At 38.4% G+C, this 22,512-nt stretch overlaps 1 protein-coding gene across 1 annotated transcript in view; it reads right to left on the bottom strand.

The window, feature by feature from the left end:
* Positions 1-4,514: 4,514 nt before the first annotated feature.
* Positions 4,515-22,512, bottom strand: part of TWSG1 (twisted gastrulation BMP signaling modulator 1) — a 38,623-nt gene continuing 20,625 nt past the window's right edge. The window contains exons 4-5 of the mRNA XM_012746264.3: positions 10,665-10,931; positions 4,515-7,524 (exon numbers count right to left, since the gene is read on the bottom strand). Of these exons, the coding sequence (XP_012601718.1) occupies positions 7,343-7,524; positions 10,665-10,931 (449 nt within the window). The 3' untranslated portion in view covers positions 4,515-7,342. The remainder of the gene's footprint in view (positions 7,525-10,664; positions 10,932-22,512) is intronic.

The raw sequence follows: 22,512 nt of genomic DNA, 5'->3' as shown, positions 1-22,512 counted from the left end.
GTCATGCCCCTTTGGATCAACATGAAATCTCATCTTTCTCCATCTGCCACAACTCCATGTAGAACCAGAGCTTTCCTAGTTGGGCCAGGGGTTGCTTCAGTGTTTTCAAGCTGGACACGACACACAACCTCTTTCTGGTGAGGGTGTGTACGGCCCAGGCCACACGCAATTACAACACAGAGGACACATACGTGCACGGGAGGTATTTAGGATGCTATAGGCACCTGTGCATAGGGGAAATAGTGTGGCACCTCTCACTCTCCCCTTCTTCATTCTCTCCTTACTTACTAAGAGAATTCCTAATTTTATTTAGCTACTCATTCCTTGTCACTCTTGCAACTAGTAGTTACCAATGAGACATAAGCAGAAGTTGTTGGATGGGCTTCCTGAAGGCTGACGTGGCTTGGAGGTGTAGGTTTTTTGCACTAATCTCCTTCCTCTTTCCTGGAAAGTACATATGATGGCTGGAGCTCCAGAAGCCATCTTGAGACCATGAGACAAATTTGAGGACAGTGGAATGGAAGGAAATATCCTATTTCCTAGTGACAAGGTGGAGTCCCCATTCCAGACCTGGTCTACATATCTTCGGATTTCATGTATGTGGAAACAAACAAACTCTAGTTTAAGCTACAATTATTTCAGGTCTCCATAGCCATTAAAAAATGAGAGGCCCAAATAGGGATGGTAGGGGAGATCAGGAAAAGTGGCCTGCGGTCAACCAGGACAGACACCCAAGAACAGTCCCCCAGAAATCCTCAGTGGCAACAGTTTTCCACAGAAGGACCTCAAAGTTGTGGCCACTAGTTAGGCAAAGACATCTGAGATAACCTCAATTGTGTATGGTATCATTTTAAAACAGTAGTATGATCCTTGGAACATGAAAACATGCAAGATTCAAAGTTCTCAAATCTGATGTTCAAAAGACTTTTGTTTGTTTTTAAAACAGAGACAGGGTCTCCCTATGTTGCCCAGGCTGGTCGCCAACTCCTGGTCTCAAGCAATTCTTCCGCATAGGCCTCCCAAAGTTCTGGGATTACAGGCATGAGCTAGCCTCAAAAGACACTTCTCATATACTTGAGAATTTCATCAAAGGATATTTAGAGAAAAAGACAAAAACATTATCTTAAGAACCAAAGATATGCAGAACCCAATTCAGTCATTGCCCTGGCTGGGAAGTGCAGACTGCGAAGCTGGGAAGATGCAGGTCACATGTGTCACCTGGCCCTTCGGGGCTTGTGTCATGGGACTACTCCCTGAGAACAATTTTTCCCTAAATCTGATGTCTTCTTCTTGGGTGGGTTATCATCTAGTGTACCACCGGGCCTTTCTCTTATATTCATTCTGCCTCTGGGTACAGGAATAAACTGATTGGCAAATTTGGGAAGAAAACTGGGCATAATTTTCCTCTTGGTAGTGAGTTGTCCACAAAGAACATGTATTTGCCCAGGGGCAGGCCCTCCTCGACTGTTTTGGGGCATGTCTGGCTAAATTCTTGGCTAAGTCTTGTCCTCTAATCTGGCTTCTGTTGGTTTTCAAGTTCTCTGGCACTAATTTTACTGAGGTTGTAAGAAATCTCAGTCAACTGTATTGCTTAAGGCAAACCTGTTCTTCAACCTTGGAATGATTTAGAGGATCTGGGATAAAAGAATCAAAACCCTATTATTAGTATTTTTGTGTTACAAATGGCGTATATGAATATTGTAGAGGATTTGGCTTATTAGAGAGCAGCCTTGTAACTCCAATTTAAAGTGTAATTAAGAAATTGGAATTGATTTTAAGTTGAAATCTTCCTAAGTTTGTGTGCAGTATGGGAACTTTCAACAGGTACACCTTGGTGGTGAGTTTATTAGTTAAGGGCTCAGTGTTTAGCAAACACTAAATGAGGGTCCTGTGACAGTGACTGTTGGATACATAGATTGTTAGGCTGCTAGATTGCTAGACAGAAATAGTTGTAAACTGTTTTTAAAAATTTATGGAAGAACTAAATTTTTTATTTTATAATTAAAGAAATTGAACATTAATTTTTAAAATGAATATTAGTTTCTAAATAGTCTCTTCTGCAAACAAAAACTGCTGTCAAGGACACCAAAAAAATTCACAACATGCATGGTCTCCTTGCCAGGTTGCTAAAGAAGTCCCCTGGTCTCCCCAAAGCCCCCATGGGTTAGCAGGCTCGACATACCCTAAGCCACGTGGCTAAAGGTGCATTTGCAATTCCTGCAAATGGCCCACTCGAAACCTAGACATCAAGTGGAAGTGTGGACATTCAGTTTCGGCCACCTCCTGAGCAGGGTGACGACCAGGTGAAGGTGCTGCTGAGGGATGCCCCAGTGTGTCTCAGGGAAGGGAAGGGGCGGGCGCCGGAGACGAGGGCCCCAGGCTGATGCAGCAGCACGCCCGGGGCAGGGTGGGCCCGCAGCCTGCACCGCTGAGTGGGCCTGGCTGTGGGCGCTGCGCGGTTAGGACTTCTCTGAGGGCACTGAAGAGCCGCTGCTTAAAGCGTCCCTGTGGTCAGAGCGTGAGGCGCTGGGGAGCTGCGCTGAGAGCTTTTGTGATAAACAACAGCAAGTGAGGAGAACAGACAGTAAACAAGTGACCTACAAGTGCTGTTAAAGAGAGAGGGCAGGGTGACAGGATGGGGACAGTGGGAAGGGGCTTGGTGGTCAGAGACGACCGCTCTGAAGAAGTGGCCTCAGGCTGAGACCCGAATCAGAGCAAGGAGCCACAATGTGCATAAAAAGCGGCCCCAGCTGCGGAAACAATTCCTGAGAGAGGCTGAGGGTGGAGCGGGGGGAATGAGCCCTGCTGTGAGGGAGAAGCCAGCGATGGTGGCTGTGGAGAGAAGGGGTGCGAGAGACAGGAGGTGGACACGTTGGCTGAGGGTATGCACGCAGGAGGCTGGTGACACAAATGCACTCTACAAACACAGGGCTGCACAAAACACCTCATTGTTTTAAGTCAAACAAAATTGGACTCTGAGCTCCATCCCATCCATGTTGGCTGGGAGAGAGGCTCTGTCACCCATCTTGGGATTCACAAAATCCTGGAGGCAAGTTCAGGGGTCCTGGACGGTGAGGCCTGGGCTGCTGATGTTCCTGAGTGGAGACCCCTAGAAAGGGGCAGCTACAGACCAGGGAGCTGGGCCAGAGCTCTGGCCCCCTCAGTCTGAGGCCCACGCCCGGTCCGCCCTCCCAGGCTCCTCTTGGCTCCTCTCTCAGGGCTTCAAAGGCCTTACTCTCTCTCCCTCCCACCCCAGCAGGACACCCCAGAGCCAGGGAGCCTTCTAGAAAACAAGGCAGGTTGTCTGCCCTGCTCTGACTTCCTAGTGGGGAACCCAAACCCCGCTGAGGCGGGGGCGCAGCTGGCCTTACTGCCTGCCGGAGCTGGGGTGGGAGCCTCGACCAGCGCACGCGTGTCTGAGAAAGACCCACTGCTGCGGCGTGATGGCAGAAGGGCAGGACACACAGTTTTGTGTAAAGATATTTCGCTGTGGCCGTGTCTGGCTTCAGTGGCTTCCTTCAGCCCAAGGAGGGAATTTCTGCCACTCTGGCGGCGTGGGGGGAGCGCAGGGGGACGGGCCGCTGTCCTTCCCAGGCGTCATTCTGAGTCACAGCACAGGCTCCCCGCTCCCCAGCACTGCTGGGAGAGGGCAGAGATCTCCCTTCTCAGAAGCAGAACCTGGGAGTTGGTGCTGAGCCCACACCTCACGCACAGGCTCTAACACAAGAGGAGGGAGGCAAAACAAACTTACTTTTTATTCGTTAGAAAATGCTAGAAAGTAGAAGAGCCATAATCCCTTCACCACAAGTCAGAGATGATGTCTGCCTTGCTACTGAACTCAAAGCGTGCAGGTTCGGAGCCGCCTGGAGGGGCCAGAGACACTACGGGCACCGGGCACCGGCCCTGCTGTCTTGCTGGCTCCCACCTGCCCAGACTTCAAGGTGTTCCCCAGCTCTGCGTCCCAGCTGTACCCTCTTCTGACTCCCTACGTGACCAGCTGCCATTTGGACACCTGCAGCAAAAGAACAACTTTCCTAGTCAAATGTTCTCTCTTTCCTTGAAACTCTCAAATTCCTCAGCTTCTCTTGAATTCTCCCCTCTCTACATCTGCCACTCACAGGCCATCGAAATGTGGATTCTGTGAAATGATGTGGATTTTTCCACGACAGCACAGCCTGCAGCTCTCAATCCCAGCAGTAACGTTATCCTGTGAGAATCACAGTGGGAGACCTAGGAAAGTTATTCTCCTACCTCGATCTCTCTGTAACTCCTTCCAACTATTACACGGTTCCTGTAAAGCTGGTGGGCATCCTAAGGCCTGAGTGTTCGTTTCAAAGGCTCCCCTATCTTGGAATAAAGTCTATGAAAAAGCAGACAGCAAACTGTCCTTGTTCCAACAGCATCTGTAGGACATCCAGAGAGAAAAGATTCCTTAAACACTAACTTTACCAGACAGAGATGTCACACTCGTTTTGGTGCTCTATGCTGAAATTAACAAAACACATGACTCATACTCATTTTCAATGTTTTATTAAAATAGTTTTTGTTTATAGGGACAAAGAAAAATACACAATTTTATATGTTGTAGATCATGTGAAATACAATAAACAGATTCTTGGGAATGCAAAATAGATTTTAAAAATCTTTAAAGAAGCTTTCATAAAAACAAATGTTTTAAATGTGGCTTATTTTTATTTATCTAATTTTTCAGAGAGGTTTCAGTGTCTTTTCTCCACTTTGATGCTACTCTGATTTATAAATAATTGTATTCTAACAAATATTCTAACATCTTATCAATTTTGTTTTCTGAAACTTTAGAAATCATATTTCTAAATGAAGACCTCTCTTTTATACCATCCTATGTAAACAAAAACTAGATTTTATTTGAATTATCATTTGATTTGGTACCATTGTTATGAGTACAGTTTTAGTAATAATTAAATGTTATAGGGGAAAAATAACCACCAGAAAAACCTGCTAGCCAGCACATATTTTACTATAGGGAAGGACCTTTTATAATGGCTTTTACAATATTCACCAATTTGAAATCTAGTGTCTTTTTTATCTGGTAATAAAAAAGATACTTGAGTTTTTGATTAAAAAAGAAAACAAATTTTACCAAAGCTTCTAATAGAAGCAAATAGTAATAGGATGGTAATAGAGTATCAAAATTTTAGCAAGGCTACTGGCTTCTCAAATGTTACACTTTCAATTTGGAAAAATATTGTTATTCAAAACCTGAAATACATTATAAAACTAGAAATGGAATCTTTTAGGTAAACTCTTTCAACTCCTTCATAAATCAGAAAAATTAAGCAAAATTTGAATATAAAAGACCATTACATTTAGGGATAATTTCTAATGGAAGAAACAGAGGTAAGAAAAATCAGTCCAAACTGCACATGTGGTTTAGGAAATTATCCTCCCAATGTAATGTGTGGGAAAGAGATATTACATTTTAAAATTTAATAATGAAGATCTAAAAAAGGTGATAAATGCAGTTTAAAAATGTTTGTTGTCATCATTAAGAAAACATTAAGCATGTTGCCAATAAAAATGAAAGCATTCCTCCATTCATAGGTAGGAAATTACTTTGAAAAACAGCAAAGTTGAGATATAGCAGTTGGCTACCAATTCCTTTAAAGCTTTCTCTCTCTAAAGTTCAAGAAAACTCTCAGCTTTATAGGTATTAGTGGAGAAGGGGAGCTACAATGCTTTTAAGGCACTTTTAAACAGAGGCATTCTAGGTAAAAGTAAGAAAAGGGTACTCCAATATTCTCCTACCAAAAAAATACACCCATGAGTTAAATCTCAACTTTTTAAAAGGCTAAAGTACCTTGAATATTCATTAGAATTATCTGAAAGAACAGAAAAGGTATTAACACTTTACATTTTATAATAGTTAATCATAATATTACAAATGATCTTTTAATTACCTACTGTTCAGATGAGTACAAAATGTATCCAAGAGTATTATCTATTTCTATATACTAAAATATGTAGATGTATAAAGAGGTATTCCTAGAAAGTTACTTGTAATTCAAATATGCACTAGAGAAATTAGTAATTCTGTAATGTTAAGAGTCTCTGTAATATAAATATTTAGGTTTTAAATTCATGCTTGAAAATTGGGATTTTATTACTATGAAGGGCACATAGTATTTAAGCTTATCTTTATTGAAACATTATATAAAAAGCCGACTAAATATTCTGTAGTGTATTCGGAGTGAACGTCATCTTGAACAGTGATTTTGAAATTCCATAATCTTAACCCCCACCATATGATTATACTTGTTTAATAAGAACATTAGATCAGACGTGAACTTAACAAATGAAAGACTCCACCCTTCCCTGTTCATACCCGTAAATTCTCTTCTTCAAGTCCTCCCCAGCCCCCACATGCTGGGAGCGCTGCTGTCTTGCCTCCAGCACAGCCCGACCGCTCACTGATGCCATTTCCCTACAAGGGGACAAGCTATTTCCCTGGTGCTCTACGTGAGTCTGATTTGGCATTTGTTCCCCTGAGTGCTCTTTAAGCTGGTACCTTAAGTCAAAGGAATGCTGTAGCTTGCTATTTACCCTCGCGGTGTATTTAATGCAATTTCAAAGGTGTACCCTGAAATCCTTGGTAAGGATTCTTCGTCACTGCCTGTGTCAGCATTTTGGGTAGGGAGGATGGAAAAGAATGAGAAACTTTCCCTAAAGCTCTGTCAACATGTGTATTACATGATGGATACTACTGGCAAGAGTTTTCAATGATAAAATACAGTAAGCATTTACTTTCTAAAACTCACTTAAAAAGGTTTGAAATTAAGCTTTTTGTGGTGATTTTTATGTGAATTCTTAGAGTGATATATTTGCATATCTACTTTATTTATATAAAATAAACAATACAAGGCACAGTGAAGAATGGTGTGCAACTACAAATACTCAGTGTCCTAGGAGTAGCACACGAAGAAATTATAACTCACATTAACATGCTTCTGCTAATACTTTCAAAACAAAAAGCTTTTGGAATGCTAGAAGAAAACAGCATTAGGCTTTATGTTGAAAATCTCAGACCTTTCAAGGAATGCTCTGTGCACCTGCTTCTATGACCAAAGCTGTATATGTACTCAAAGGAAAGGGTTTATTGCCAGTGGGCAGTAAAGTCAATAAGAGCAGTTAATGATCACATAATTTAACACATTATTGCATATGTCATAACCTTAAAAGCAACTCATTCTAAATTCTTTACATCTTCTTAACTTGCTGGCATTCTGATGCAACCAACAGACTTACTGAATAATTTTCATACCTTCTTTTTTACTAAACGGCTTTGGTTTGCATTTCTTTTCCATCTTTAAAACATGCAGTTCATACACTTGACAGTCTTACTACCATAGTCGATACACTCAGGACCAATGCACTCGCAGCAGGCATTATGAAACCAGCGATATTTGGATGCTCCCATGGACTCACAGGATATCTTACACTGATGGATGGACATGCAGTCATCAAAATAAACCACAGTACACATGTGTTCTGAAAAATAAAAATTTAAGATTTCAGAGCAAGAAAGAAGAAAAACAGGAACTGCTTTAATATTCAATTGAATACTATTTTTATTTATTTATTTACTTATTTACTTTTTAGAGATGGGCATCTTGCTATGTTGTCCAGGCCAGAGTGCATTGGCTATTCATAGGTGCAATCATAGCTCACTGCAGCTTCAAGCTCCTAGGCTCAAGTGTTCCGGCCACCTCAGCCCTCTTGGGTAACTGGGACTACAGGTATGTGCCACTGTACCTGGCTACTCAGTTGAATATTATTAACAGTTGGTTAATATTATTTATAGTTAATATCAGTTATTATTATTATTTTTTGAGACAGAGTCTCGCTTTGTTGCCCAGGCTAGAGTGAGTGCCGTGGTATCAGCCTAGCTCACAGCAACCTCAAACTCCTGGGCTCAAGCAATCCTGCTGCCTCAGCCTCCCAAATAGGTAGGACTACAGGCATGCGCCACCATGCCCACCTAATTTTTTTCTATATATATTAGTTGGCCAATTAATTTCTTTCTATTTATGGTAGAGACAGGGTCTCGCTCTTGCTCAGGCTGGTTTCGAACTCCTGACCTCGAGCAATCCGCCCGCCTTGGCCTCCCAGAGTGCTAGGATTATAGGCGTGAGCCACCGCACCCGGCCTCAGTATTATTAATAGTTCTCTGGTCGGCACAGGGCAAAGATAAGGTATAGGGGAAAAAAAATCTTCATTTATTAATTATGCTGAGAAGGAAGCCAGGTTCTCTCACTCCATCTAAAGAAGGCAAAAGGCTTCCTTACCCTCTTTTTGCAGATTTCAGACCTAAAGGTTAAATTATTGGGCTTAAAAACATTTGCTATACTATAGAGCTATGCTTTTTAAACCAGGCATTTCTGATAGAATTTCCTATGCAGAGAGAATTATCCATCCAAAAGATGTTTCAAACATACTGTTCTAGAGTTAAACTGACAATTTACAATAAAATAAAACAACGACGTAATTCAGATGATGTAAAGTGATTAGCAATGCTTGGCACAAATAAGCATTAGCTATTAGAAAATATTCTTACTATTAGTAGTAGTGATTTCTAGTCTTGCTTTCCAACAAGACAACCACTTTTGATTGTTTCAGTTGTTTCAAATTAAAACAATCAAATTTTCCTGGCACTTAACCCCATATGACTAGCTAAGAAGATAATTGCATGAAATAAATAAAGAGCAATAATAACCATTAAAAGAGAATTTATGACCAAAGGCTCAGTTAGTTTTACAAAGCCATTTATAGAACTGATAAATCATCAGAGGGTGGTCTGAATAGTAAGAAAAGGTTTAATGAAAAAACTGGACTTGAATTAGGAAGAAGAATAAAAGCTACTAGGCAGCAAAGTGAAGACAGTCCTAGGGAGACGGGCAGAGTGTGCACGGGGACAGAGTGGAGGCAAGCCCACCGGTAGACTGTAGTGGATGGTGGGTATCACGAGATGAGGAACCACCCCTGGCTTAAAGAGGAAACTCAGAAGGCCAGCATAGCATGATCCCAGGCAGGCCAAGGGGCTGGTGGGAAGCAGGACGTGAAGGCACTCCAATTGTCAAGTGATCAGTATGGTTCAATAAACAAATATTTATTGAACAGCTACTATGAAATAGCCATTAGGAACTTGAAGAGTAATCAGAGAATCCAAGGAACTAAGCAGAAAATGGTAGACCTATAAGTTAAAAATAGACAACAAAAAGAACTGCACATGCAGGAGGAGGAGTAGGAAGTGGCCAACTCTATCTGGGGGAAGAGGTGCCCAGGGAAAGTGTCATGGAGGAAAAACTTTAGCTCTGTCTTGAAGATAGCTGGTATTTCCAGGAATTAGCTTTCTGCAAATGATTTCATGAAATAATTATATTATCTTATTTAAAATAATCTTCGAGCAAAATTTAAGAGTTATTATTTAATATCTATTATGTATATTAATACATCTTAACAGGGAAAATGGTAGCAAAACATCTTGTTATTATTACATTCCATAAATATTTCTGATGTTTTCTAAAATCTAGCATTTGTTTTATAAAGTACTTTAACCTAAAAGGAAATAAGAATTCTCAAGCCTATAATCCCAAGTCTATAAGACCAGCCTGAGCAAGAGCGAGACCTCAACTCTACAAAAAATGGAAAATTAGCCAGGTGTGGTGGTACACATCTGTAGTACCACCTAACCCAGGAGTCTGAGGTTGCCGTGAGTTATGATGACACCACTGTACTCTAGCCCAGGCAACAGAGTGAGATCCTGTCTCAAAAAAAAAAAGAAAGAAGTCTTACTCTGAATGTGATTTAACAAAAGTTGTTTTGATTTTACTATTAATGTCCAAAGTTCAGACTACTTTACACGGGCAATATTGTAATAAATTATACTATTTATACATAATTCATCTCATATTTTAACAAAAACTATAATTTTCATAATTGCTTTAGTCTTCCATAGTAACAATTTGTGGTATCTCTTATTGAAAAATATCAGTGATATTATAAAAGTTACATGCCCTTTACATTCCAAAATTATGATATGCCCTATCTTTGCTAATAAATGTTCTTTAATATGCTTCTCAAATTTGCATAAGTCATTCTCTCATTTAATTCTCCTGACTAACACCACTCATGTGCAGAGAACTGGCCAGCAGCTAACTTATACCTGAAAATGAGATGTCTATAATACTAACTTGCTAGTAAAGAAATGTAACTGATGACCATGGCATCATTTTTGTACCAATGCCATGATAAAAATCTGACTTCATGGGGCCCTCTGAGTGTTATTTGACAGTGAGCAACAGTGTTTTAAAGAGGTAGCAATGTTGCTATCTTATGAAAATAATTAAAGCCTGAAACAAATAAATACTAGAATTGGGAATAGTTATCTATTTTCCAATACAGTATAGCCTCTATCATCAGGAGTATGAAGGACTGTTAATAATATGCTATCATGTCACTTTATCTACTCAGGGATTGGAGTTACTGAAGTCTACAATTTATATAAGACTCTACAAATTTAAAACCAAAAAACTGCTCTAAAAGATAGTCTTAACATAGGTTTCATAGACCACCACATGGACAGACCACATGCGGGGGCAGAATAGAAAAAGTCAAGTGTTGGCAGTTACCTTTGTCACTGGAATAAGGTGCATGAACATTATTGCTGGGAACAGACACATTTTGGTGGTGTTGCTGGTTCACAGTCTCTAAAAATGAAACTAGATTCTCATGATGTGAAAGTTCTTCTGCAACAGGGAAGGAAACAATGTTCCAATTCAACTGAGTATCTCCTTCTGTGAGTGCCCGGAAGAGAGAAGGTATGGGCTCGTGCAGCTCCTCCACCGTGCTCTTTGAAGTTGGAGGTGTGTCACTGTAATTTCGAGGATTACACATACCTGGGGGTGGGGGTGGGGGGAAGAGGGGAGAAAGAGAGTTAGTTTATTTTTATTTTTCTCACTGATGAGATTTTTTTAGTTACTGCCCTGCAATCAAAGCTCCAGCATTAAAATTATGTGACTTCAGCATTTTTTTTTTTTTGTTGTTGTTGCTGGAAGGGCCTAGAAGTAAAGATACCCACCCCAGTAGCTTTAAGCATATCGAGTGCCCATATCTAGTTTTCTAATTACCTATTTTCCACTACCAAGAACTCAAGAACCTTGGAGAAAGGCTGATTCCAGAGCTGGGTCAGAGAAAGTATGAAATGAGCCAGGAAGACTTTCTTTGTGCCAAGAAGTAAGGAAGTGCTCAACGAATGATGGGGTACCTTGAAAAGACAAAGGAGGCAGCCTGATGGGGCTCCCACTGGCTAAATTGACAACTTGATGATAATAATGGATTACCACCCTGTGACTAAAACAGGAGTAAATGAGTCCTTATATTACAAATAAATAGATAAATGAGGGAAAAGGGAATGACATTCCTTACCATCTGATAAATGAAGAAGGAATACAAGAAATAGAAAATTACCATTTGGCCCTATCACAGAGGTGTTTGATGCAGATGGGAGTTATCAATGGATGTTAAATCTGGTGGGTGAAGGCTTGATGAGGAACACATTGATATATTATTGGAAAACTCTCCACAAAATGCTAGTCAATTACAAAGGGGTTAATGGCAACTTGAATGTGGAGAAATCTAGCAGACGCCAATAAAATCAAGAGATCAAACTTCATGGGAAGCATAAGTGCCTTATAATAACAAAATAATCCTAATTCTCTCCTCTTGTCCCATGTATCATTGTTGTCCTTTGTTTCACTTATATATAAGCAAACGTGTAGTGGCCCCTTATACATGGATTTGCTTTCCACAGTTTCAGTTACCTATGGTCAAATGCAATCTGAAAATAGTAAGATGTTTTGAAGGAAGGAGCAAGGGAGTGAGTGAGGATGAGAAGGAGGGAAAGATTGACCACATTCACATAACTTTTACAGTGTGTTATAATTATTCTATTTTACTATTAGTTATTGTTAATCTCTTACTGTGCTTAATTTAAAAATTAAACTTTATCATAGGTATATATCTATTAGAAAAATACCATATATATAGGGTTTGGTACTTTCTCTTAGGCGTCCACTGTGGGTCTTGGAATATATCCCCTGTAGATAAGGGGGGACTGCCATATATATAAATATATAATATATACACACACATAAGCATACATAATCAAATGCATTGTTGCTATTAGTTTGAACAAACTTACCTGTTTTATCAATCAAGAATATGAAAAATAAAAGTTTTCATTTTATCTTCAGTTATTCCCAGGTGTGCTCATTGTGACCGGGCTAGGATCTCTTTTTTAAATGTCTTTTAAAAAGGCAGAAAACATATAAAAAGTATACTACAAGCAACCTCAAAGGTGCTTTAGGATAAGAAAGGTGAACTGTGTATATGAATGATTTAAAAAATCATTTAAATCACAGCAGGCCCCTTGCTTTGGCTAGGATTTGAAATAGCAAAAACAAAAACAAATAGCAAAAACAAAAACAAAATAACTTCTAAATATTCATAACATAATCCCCAAACTTGCTTTTGTGACAACTTAAGGGACTTTTGAATACTAATAATTTACTTTAAAAATGTAGAGTCAATTATCACTCCTAAAAGTCAGGAAAGTTAGATCAATCTAAGCACCCAGTGAGTATCACAAAAGGGAATCTTTTTTTTTTTAAGTTCAATCTAGAGTAAAAGTTTTGGTATTTAATTTCTCAGAGAAACATATCAGAGTTAAGTCATTGCTATTTCATGTTGGCTACTTAGGAAAAAATCACCTTAATTAAAAAAAATAAACGATTACCTAACATTGCTTATTTTGAGGGAAAAGAGTTATTGGAATTGTTCCTGAATATTATGCTATGACTCATATTTTTTATGACTAACAGATTTTGGTGGGTTCAGAGCAAAAAAGGATATTTAATGAATGTCCTTGAAAATTCACTCTAAAGAAGAAGCTGCTATTACTAGTAGAAAACATTTGTGACTGGGGTTCATTTGGGGATTAGGTCCTGGGCTATATGACACAATGGACAAATTAAATTCAGTTTTGTTTCTTATCAGTTTCCTGTCAATGCATAAGCTTTAAAATGAACTCTGAACAGACAAATGGCACCAATCTTTGGTGTCCTTAATACTTACTGGGTAACAATTACAAACATTCTAGACCAACCAAACATCTTGAGCAAAATAAAACCCAACAAAAAAGCACATAAGGCATTACACTTTGTCATACCAATTCTGGCATATGTCTTCAACCAAATTCAACATTTACAATGGCTGACTTTGAGGAGAGGTTGGGGAGTGATTATGATGTATCTAAAACTAGAAGAAAACATAGATGGAAAGTATGAAGGCCTGGGCAATGACTTTTTGGCTATGAATCCAAAGGCAAAGGGAGCAAAAGCAAAGACAGACAAATGAGATTACATCAAAGTGAAAAAAAGCTCTGCACAGCCATGGAAACAATCAATCACAGAGTGAAGAGACAACCACAAAATGGGAGAAAATATATGCAAACCAAACATCTGATAAGGGCTTAATATCCAAAATATAGGGAATTCAAAGTAAGAAAACAAATTAGCCCAATTAAAAATGGGCAAAGGATCCAAATAGATATTTCTCAAAACAAGACATACAAATGGCCAAAAGTTATATGAAAAAATGCTCAAAATCACTAATTAGAGAAATACAAATGAGAAACAAATGAGATATTACCTCACACCTGTTAGAATGGCTATTATCAAAAAGATGAAAGAAAACAAGTGTTGGAGAGGATGTAAAGAAAACAGAACCCTTGCAGATTATTGGTGGGAATGTAAATTAGTATAACGATTATGGAAAATAGTATGGAAGTTCTCAAATATTAAAAATGTAACTACCTCAGTATGTTGAAGAGGTATCCGCATTCTCGTGTTCACATTAGCACTATTCACAATAGCCAAGATATGGAATTAATCTACCTGTCCATCAACAGATGAATGAATAAAGAAAATGTGGTACATATACAAAATGGATTACTATTCAGCCTTTAAAAAGAAGGAAATCCTGGGAAGATAGGGGAGGGGATGGGTAAATTCACACCTAACAGGTAGAATGCACAGTCTCTGGGTGATGGGCACACTGACTCCAGCTATATAAAGGCAATTTATGTAACCAGAACGTTTGTATCCTGCAATATATTGAAATTAAAAAAAAAAAAGTAAATCCTGTCATTTTTAACACAGATGAACCTGGAGGACATTATGTTAAGTGAAATAAGCCAGGCACAGAAAGGCAAATACTGTATGATGTCACTTATGTGTGGAATCTAAAAAAGTTGAATTAACAGAAGTAGAGAGTAGAATGGTTATCAGGGGCTGTGGGAAGGGAAGGAGTCAGGGAGATCTTGGTCAAGTGATACAAAATTACATTACACAAGAGGACTTAATTCAAGAGCTCTATTATACAACATGGTAACTATAGTTAATAACAATGTGTTATACTCTTGAAAATTGCTAATCAAGTAGATTTGAAGTCTTACCACACACAAAAAAGGTAATACATATATTAGCTCTATTTAGCTATTCCCCAATGTATACATATTTCAAAACATGTTGCAATGGACAAATATATACAATTTTTATTTTTCAATTAAAAAATAAATGATGTATTTAAATAATTTCATAATTTTTCTTAAATGAAAAACTATCGACATTTTCAAAGGAAAAAATGAAAAACTTGAACTCCTAGCACCTATTTGCTCCTTAATATTAGAAAAGTAACTTGTTAGAGTGAAGCAAGACTGAAATCTATTCAGTGTGGGAGACAAAGGATCTGATCTGAGATACAAGGGCCAGAGTCACACAAAAAGCCTGATGGTCCAAGAGAAAGATGCCAAGACCCATCAAGGCTGGTATTAGAACTGTAGCCTTGAATTGAAAGTCAGAGTTCAAGAAATTCACCTAAGGAGTAGGATTAGAGAAAAAACATTTGATCTGGGTGGTAGAACTTGTCTAAGGGTTGTATTCCAAGTGCAGAGCTCTCTGATCTTGTCTTCCTGGGTTTTGCAGGCACGACCCATTGGCTGACACGACCCATCTTCCTTGGCTCTATCCCTGTTTCCCTTTCATCCACTAACCAGGCTGAGGTCTGGGACCTATGGAGATGGTGTGGCAAAAAGGGCCAACAAGTTGTGGTTGCTAAGCAGGTTCTTGGCAGGCTTCCTTCCCTGCCTGGTCTTAGAGCTTATGGTGTTCCAATCGACTATAACTGCAAGTGACCTTAGCACCAGAAAAAATCTAGTATTTCCAGATCAACATTATCCAAACAGTATACCACTGAATTCCTATCTTCCATGAGATACTAAAGAGGTGGTCCAAGATGAAAAAGTTGACGCTGGTTATGTTTTTTCTTCATCGGCATATGTTAGTTATTAAGTTTTTCTTATAATTTAACATTTGTCATAGAGTCCAACTTTTAATGTGCATTAAACATGAATTGAAGTTATAATTTCTTAATGTAGTTAAAGAGTCTATTTTTTAATCACACAGCATTTTGTGCTATTCTAAAATGTTTTAAGTCACTATGTGGTACTGACTGATCCCATTTACATTAAATTACTGAACAGGAAAACTAGTCGAAGGTGTTAAAATCAGAACAATAGCCAAAAAATGGAAATTAAGGATCAGAAGCTACAAGTAAAGAAAAATGGAAGTCAAAACAGACAGCTATTTAGTTCAGGATTTTGTTGTATATTATCCTACAACTACAATCAAGTGCCAGATCCAAAATACACAAAAAGAGCATTTCAATTATATAACAACTTAATTGTCAATGGTTTTGTTTCTGATTTAGGGGGCAGAAAACCTCAGAAAAAAACAGCATAATTAAAAATGAAGTCAGAGTTCTTTTTGTTCAATATATTTATGACTTTTTAGTAAATCAGTGTTCAGAGATAGGTCTGGTTGGGAAGTCCTTTATAAAGAACACTTGTGATCCCAAAGAAGGAAAAAAGAATCCTCTTATTGACACTGGTTATATCTATGAGTGCATGAAATTAATATACTGTGGGCAGAAGAGCAATGATGAGAGTTAGCCCTAATAGACTTTAAAACATGCCATAAGACTTCCATAAACAAAACAGTGTGGTATTGATGCATGGATAGAAACAGAGACCAATGAAAAGGAACAGAAAATCTAGAAATAAAGAAAAGTATGTATGACAAACATGGAATCTCAAATCAGTGAGGAAAGATATTCGTTCGTTCATTCGTTCATTCATTCATTCATTCATTTGAGATGGAGTCTCACTACACTGTCCAGGCTGGCCTTGAACTTTTGGGCTCAAGTGATCCTCCTGCCTCAAACTCCTGCATAGCTGGGACTAAAGGAGTACACCACCAATGGTTGGCAAGATGTACTTTTAAATAAATAGTATTAGGCTGGGCACGGTGGCTCACGCCTGTAATCCTAGCACTCTGAGAGGCTGAGGCAGGAGGATTGCTTGAGCTCAGGAGTTCGAGACCAGCCTGAGCAAGAATGAGACCCTGTCTCTACTATAAATAGAAAGAAATTAATTGGCCAACTAACATATATAGAAAAAATTAGCTGGGCATGGTGGCGTATGCCTGTAGTCCCAGCTACTCAGGAGGCTGAGGCAGAAGGATCGCCTGAGCCCAGGAGTTTGAGGTTGCTGTGAGCTAGGCTGATGCCACAGCACTCTAGCCAGGGTAACACAATGAGACTCTTAAAAACAAACAAACAAAAATAGTATTAGGACTTTAAAAACAATACTTAAACAAATAGTTGTTTGAAAAATAAAAAATCTGATCACATATAAACCAGGATAAATTCTAAACGTATTAGAGAGCTATATGTAAACAAATAAACAAACAAAAAAAAAACCATAAAAGTACTACCTGGAAGTTTGGGGGGGAACCCCTACTTTCTAGACTCAAAATATAGAAGAAAACAAAACACGGATAAAGTTAATTACATAAAAATAAAAGACTGTGGGCCTTGGTGGCATATGCCTGTGGTCCCACCTACTCAGGGGAGGGTGAGGCAGGAGGATCACTTGAGCCCAGGAGTTCTGGGTTGTGATGTGCTATGCTGATAGGGTATCTGCACTAAATTTAGCATCAGTGCGGTGACCTCCTGGGAGTAAGGGACCACCAGGTTGAAAGGCAGCAGATCAAAACTGTGGTGCTGCTCAGTAGTAGGACTGTGCCTGTGAACAGTCACTGCATTCCAGCCTGGGCAACACAGAGAAACCTCATCTCTTAAAGCAAGATAAAATAATATTAAAATTAAAAAGAAAAAAATCTTTTCTGGATGAAAAATACCAAAGTAAATTCAAAATACAAATTACCAATTGGGGAAAAATACTTATATAACTTATAATACAGATATTGGGACTATAGCCCTAATATATATTTTTATGAGTTATTATGTATTTTTAAAACTCCTAATTAAGAAAAAAAGCAGGAAAATGGGCAAAATATAGAAATAAACAATTCACAAAAAAGTAAATATAATTAGTTCTTAAACATGAATAGATGCTCGACCTCACTGAGTAATAAGAGACATGAAAACAAAAATTATACCATTTCTTAACTGTCATATTTTCAAAATTCCAAAAGTTTGGTAACAACGGCAACAAAAGTTTGGCAATGTAATTTCTTGGAAATGATGTGGGAGAACAGGTACATTGCACAGCTACAGTCCATTCGTGGGAATGTAAATGATACAACTCTCTTGGAAGATAATGTGATAAGATTTAGCAATATTACAGAGAACTGACTACACAGGTTATTCACTGCAGTGTTATTTGTAATGGTAAAAGATTGGAAACAACTCAAATGTCCATCTATAGGTGAATGAGTACATAAACTGTTACAGCTTACAATGGGGGTTCTACATAGCTACCACAAAAATATTAATATGGAAGAAGCTCCAGGACATTCAATTAAGTTTAAAAAGGAAAGAAAGAAAAAAAAAAGGAAAGAAAAAGCAAGGGGCATAATGTTCTGCGTGAAGAATGCATGTTATGTATGACAAATATAAATGCTTATTAAATTTTTAAAAATGGTAATAAATAGGTGAAACCATATGTCGCAATTTTCCTGAGACAATTTAGGTCAATCCAGGCTTAGGTTTGGCCCACTGTTCTGGTTTCACTCTCAAAAGTGTCCTAGTTTGAACAACAAATTATGTTGTCACCTTAACTATAGCTGTTTTATCATCATTTATGTACATTTGTCTTTGTAATTAGGTAAATGCTTTACATAATCAAAACAAAAAAATTAGGCCAGGCATGGTGGCTCACACCTGTAATCCTAATACTTTGGGAGGCCGAGGCAGGAGGACTGCTTGAGGCCAGGAGTTCGAGACCAGCCTGGGCAACACAGCCACTGTCTCTACAAAAATAAAAACACTAGCTGGGTGTGGTGGTGTGTGCCTGTAGTCCTAGCTACTTGGGAAGCTGAGGCTGAGACAGGAGGATCACTTGAACCCAAGAGTTTGAGGTTGCAGTGAACTATGATGATACCCCATTCCGCTCTAGGCCGGGGTGACAGAGCAAAATCCTGTCTCAAAAAATAATAATAATAAAATAAAATAAATTGGCAATATCAATACAAACTCAAATTTTTTCTGCGTAGCTATTTATTAGTTCTGTCCACTGAAAAGGGCTAAAAGAAAAGTAACCCAGTAGTAGCAACAAGTACTCTCAATGTTCAGACTTTCATCTCTAACTACCATTTTTTCATAAAGGGAACCAAAGCTCCCTTGAGAAATGGCTAATTCCAGAAGCAGTAAGCAGTGAAGCAGTGAACATATACGATGAGCCTGGGACAGCTAACAAAGATGACAAAAATCATATCAAAAGGACTCAGGAGCCTTTTTGAAGGTTTGAAAAGGTTCCTTCTAACCAAAGATGGGCAAATTTGAGCAAAAAGAAAAATGATAGCAAACAATTAAAATACTAAGTATTTTTAACAGTCATGATTTCATGATACTTTAAAAAAAGGAAAGAATTAAATCTACCAAAAAGCAAGTCAATATGTATTGAACCTAATTAAATTTGCTAGAGTATAAAGTCAGTACTCTAAAAATGGATAAAGAGAAAGAATTAAATATTTATCTTGCATAAATATTTTGTTTACTTATCTTTTACTTCTGGTAAACAAAGGGCCCTAAAGGATGAGGGAACGTTCATACAGAATAATCCCAGCTAATAATTGCAGAAATAATGATGAAAATAGAAAAAAAATCATCATTTTTTATTTTATAATGAAATAACTGATTCAGGCCATGGTTATCAAGGAAGGGTGAAACCACCAGGTGAAAGGCTGATAGGGACCTTTATCACGAAGGGGTTGGACTTTCGCTACCTGAACCACAGATCAATCTCAGCATTACTAAAAGCAAGACATCTAGACAGTAGTTGCCTTTCTACTGCGACACTGTACCACTGTCTACTCCCCAAAGTTGAGCCTGAATCTAATCAAGCCTTTAGATGTAAGTTCCAGCCTACGGGAAATAGGACAGAGTAACAAGTTAAATAAGTATAGGAAGCAATCAGCCAAATCCAGGATGTGGTTTATTTTCCATCATAACTGACTGGTTTCTTCAAAAAGTCACTGAAATATTAAAAGATGGGGGAGAAGGGGAGGAGAAACTGTTTTAGAGTAAAAACAACTTGAGAAATCTAAGAGCCAAATACAGTAAGTAGAGTTTATTGATTTTTGAGTAAAACAACTATAAGAAACATTTAGTGAATTGGTAAAATCTGAGTATAGACTGAGTAGGTATTAAAGGATATTAAAGAAGTACTATTAATTACACTAGGTATGGTAATAACATGGTGTTATGTAAGAGAAATTAATCTTTTTTTGAGATGTATACCTAAAGTACTTTGAGGGTGTAGTGAAATGATTTCTTTTATAATACCCACAAAAAACTAAAAGGGGGGGAAATAGACATACAGACAGATGAATGAAACAAGTACGGAAATATATTAATGCTTGCTGAAGCAGGCAGTAGGTACATAGCAGTTCGTTATTCTATTTTTGTGTACATTTGGAAAAGTAAAAACATTAACAACAACAACAACAACAAAAGAGCCCATGGATGGAGATCTAAGATCCAAAACCCACAAGATTTGAGGAATATATGGTAGTTACTCTTACCTTAAGAGAAAACCAGAAAAGAGAAACTAAGTCTCTTATACGAGGGAGCCAAAGGAGAAAGCTTGCTAGGTAAAGTATATGCTAACGTGCACAGAATGAGAGGAAAGGAAGGCTGCATTCTAATTTGGGTCTTCTCAGACATCTGTGCCCCACCTAAGAAAACTATGGGGAGTGTTTCCACTTAGGAAGGAGGAGAAGCCGCAGGTTTGCAAAAAGAGCCTAATTTGGAAGACAGCTGCTTACAAGAAGGAAGACTGCTTTATAAACAGAACTAGTATATCTAAATTTTATCCTAGAAAGCAGAAAGATTGAGTTTAAACTAAAGATAAGGTTATTACAAACTTACTCAAAGTTTAAAACTGGCCATTAACCCTTAAAAGTAAACATTATTTTAAAAGAGTGATGCTGGGCGCAGTGGCTCATGCCTATATTCCTAGCACTCTGGGAGGCCGAGGGGGGTGGATTGCTCGAGGTCAGGAGTTTGAAACCAGCCTGAGCAAGAGCGAGACCCCCTCTCTACTATAAATAGAAAGAAATTAATTGGCCAACTAACACATATATAGAAAAAATTAGCCGGGCATGGTGGCACATGCCTGTAGTCCCAGCTACTCGGGAGGCTGAGGCAGCAGGATTGCTTGAGCCCAGGAGTTTGAGGTTGCTGTGAGCTAGGCTGATGCCAGGGCACTCACTCTAGCCTGGGCAGCAAAGCGAGACTGTCTCAAAAAAAAAAAAAAAAAAAGTGGGAACTAGTTCAGAAGCATACTTTCTTCTAAAATTATAGAGATATAAACAGGTATAATTATTCTTTCTTGGTGGAAAAAATACAGAACTCTTTTCTTGAAAGAAGCTGAACAGCACTATTATACTGTGATAGTTAAAAGGCATACATGCACATAAACATAACACATATACACTCACAAAACACACAAACCCTGTCATACAAACACTCACACATGACACAGATTACTTTAGGCAATGCTAAAAATGTGTTTGTGTATTTTGGCATCCATGTTTAAATGTTTTTATGTCTATCAGGGATTGATATGGCTATTCTTTACTTTCACTGTGCATATTAAGTTAATTTACAGTTAATGCTCTAAAATAATTCAAAGCTTCTGTTTTTTTCAGCTGACATCATAAAAAAGTTTTTAGCCAACAGGGACATAAAATAAACTGGCCATCTTGGGAGAATAATTCAAATACGAACTCATTTAATTGATAGTCATAAAACATCTGCCCCTTGTTTTGTGCCAGACATGCTGGTTGTTCTAACAAGATGAATATAAGAGGACAGAGGAAAAGACACTCTGCCCCCATTCTCTCCAGAATTCGCAGTGGAATGGTAAGAAAAAGCAGGAAACTGAAACACTAATTCAATCTTTGAAGAACCCAAGAGCCGAAGGTAACTAAGCAGAGTCTCCTCACAGGCCAACCTTGGAGACACACATGAGTGGGGGCGTCAGGTGTGGCACAGCAAGCCTACTGTGCAGGTAGTTACACCTTCAGGTCCTTGTCTCTCTTCTTCCACATCTGTAGGAGATGAGAGAGTTATTCAGAAATTAAACCAAAGAGGCCTTGGGCTTGGAACACCAAAAACTGCAGAGTGTAGAGATAAGAATGGGAAAAAAATCCAAGGAAAGTAAATGAAAGTATGCTTACTGAATATTGTGACATCAGCCCTGGGAACATTGGGTTCCCAGAACATTTGCAGCCAGGCATACTACCCTCACCCCACTCCACCCCCAGAACGAAACTGGGAGATCTTTCTTAGAAAAAGCTGCACAACCCCAAAGGGAAAGATCTATAAACATGAAACAGAGGGCTCCTTGAGCTCATTCTCCAACCATCTTTTAGTGAGGCAAACTGATTCCGTGCCCTTTCCGCAAGCACAGGACTCCCAATAAGCTCTAGAGTACCTAAATTGTACATAGGAACAGATGGCCAAGGATCACCAGACATTTGAGAAAACAGAAACAGTGCAAAGAGTACGAATGAAAACTTGAACAGCAACAACAAAATTCTCTAATTGATAATCCCAGAAAGTCACAAAAATACCTTGTTTATAAAACAAGAACAGTATGTTCCCCCCAAAAGGACAGCGAAGGCTCTTGGAAATTAAAAAAGGAAATAAAAATTTTAAAAATTAATACGAAGGCTAAAACATTAGGAAATCTATCAGGAAATACACCCAAAATACAAAAAGATAACAGGATAATTCATTTAACAAATTAGTGCTTAACATTATTATGCAAACTAGTATATAACAGTAATTTACTAAACTGATTATTAAAGTAAACACAATCAGAGAAAGTGA

The sequence above is a fragment of the Microcebus murinus genome, chromosome 17 (assembly GCF_040939455.1).
Source record: "Microcebus murinus isolate Inina chromosome 17, M.murinus_Inina_mat1.0, whole genome shotgun sequence".
NCBI classification, from domain to species: Eukaryota; Metazoa; Chordata; class Mammalia; order Primates; family Cheirogaleidae; genus Microcebus; species Microcebus murinus.
Note: the sequence above shows the minus strand (reverse complement) of the source record. Positions and strands in the feature narration are given on the sequence as shown.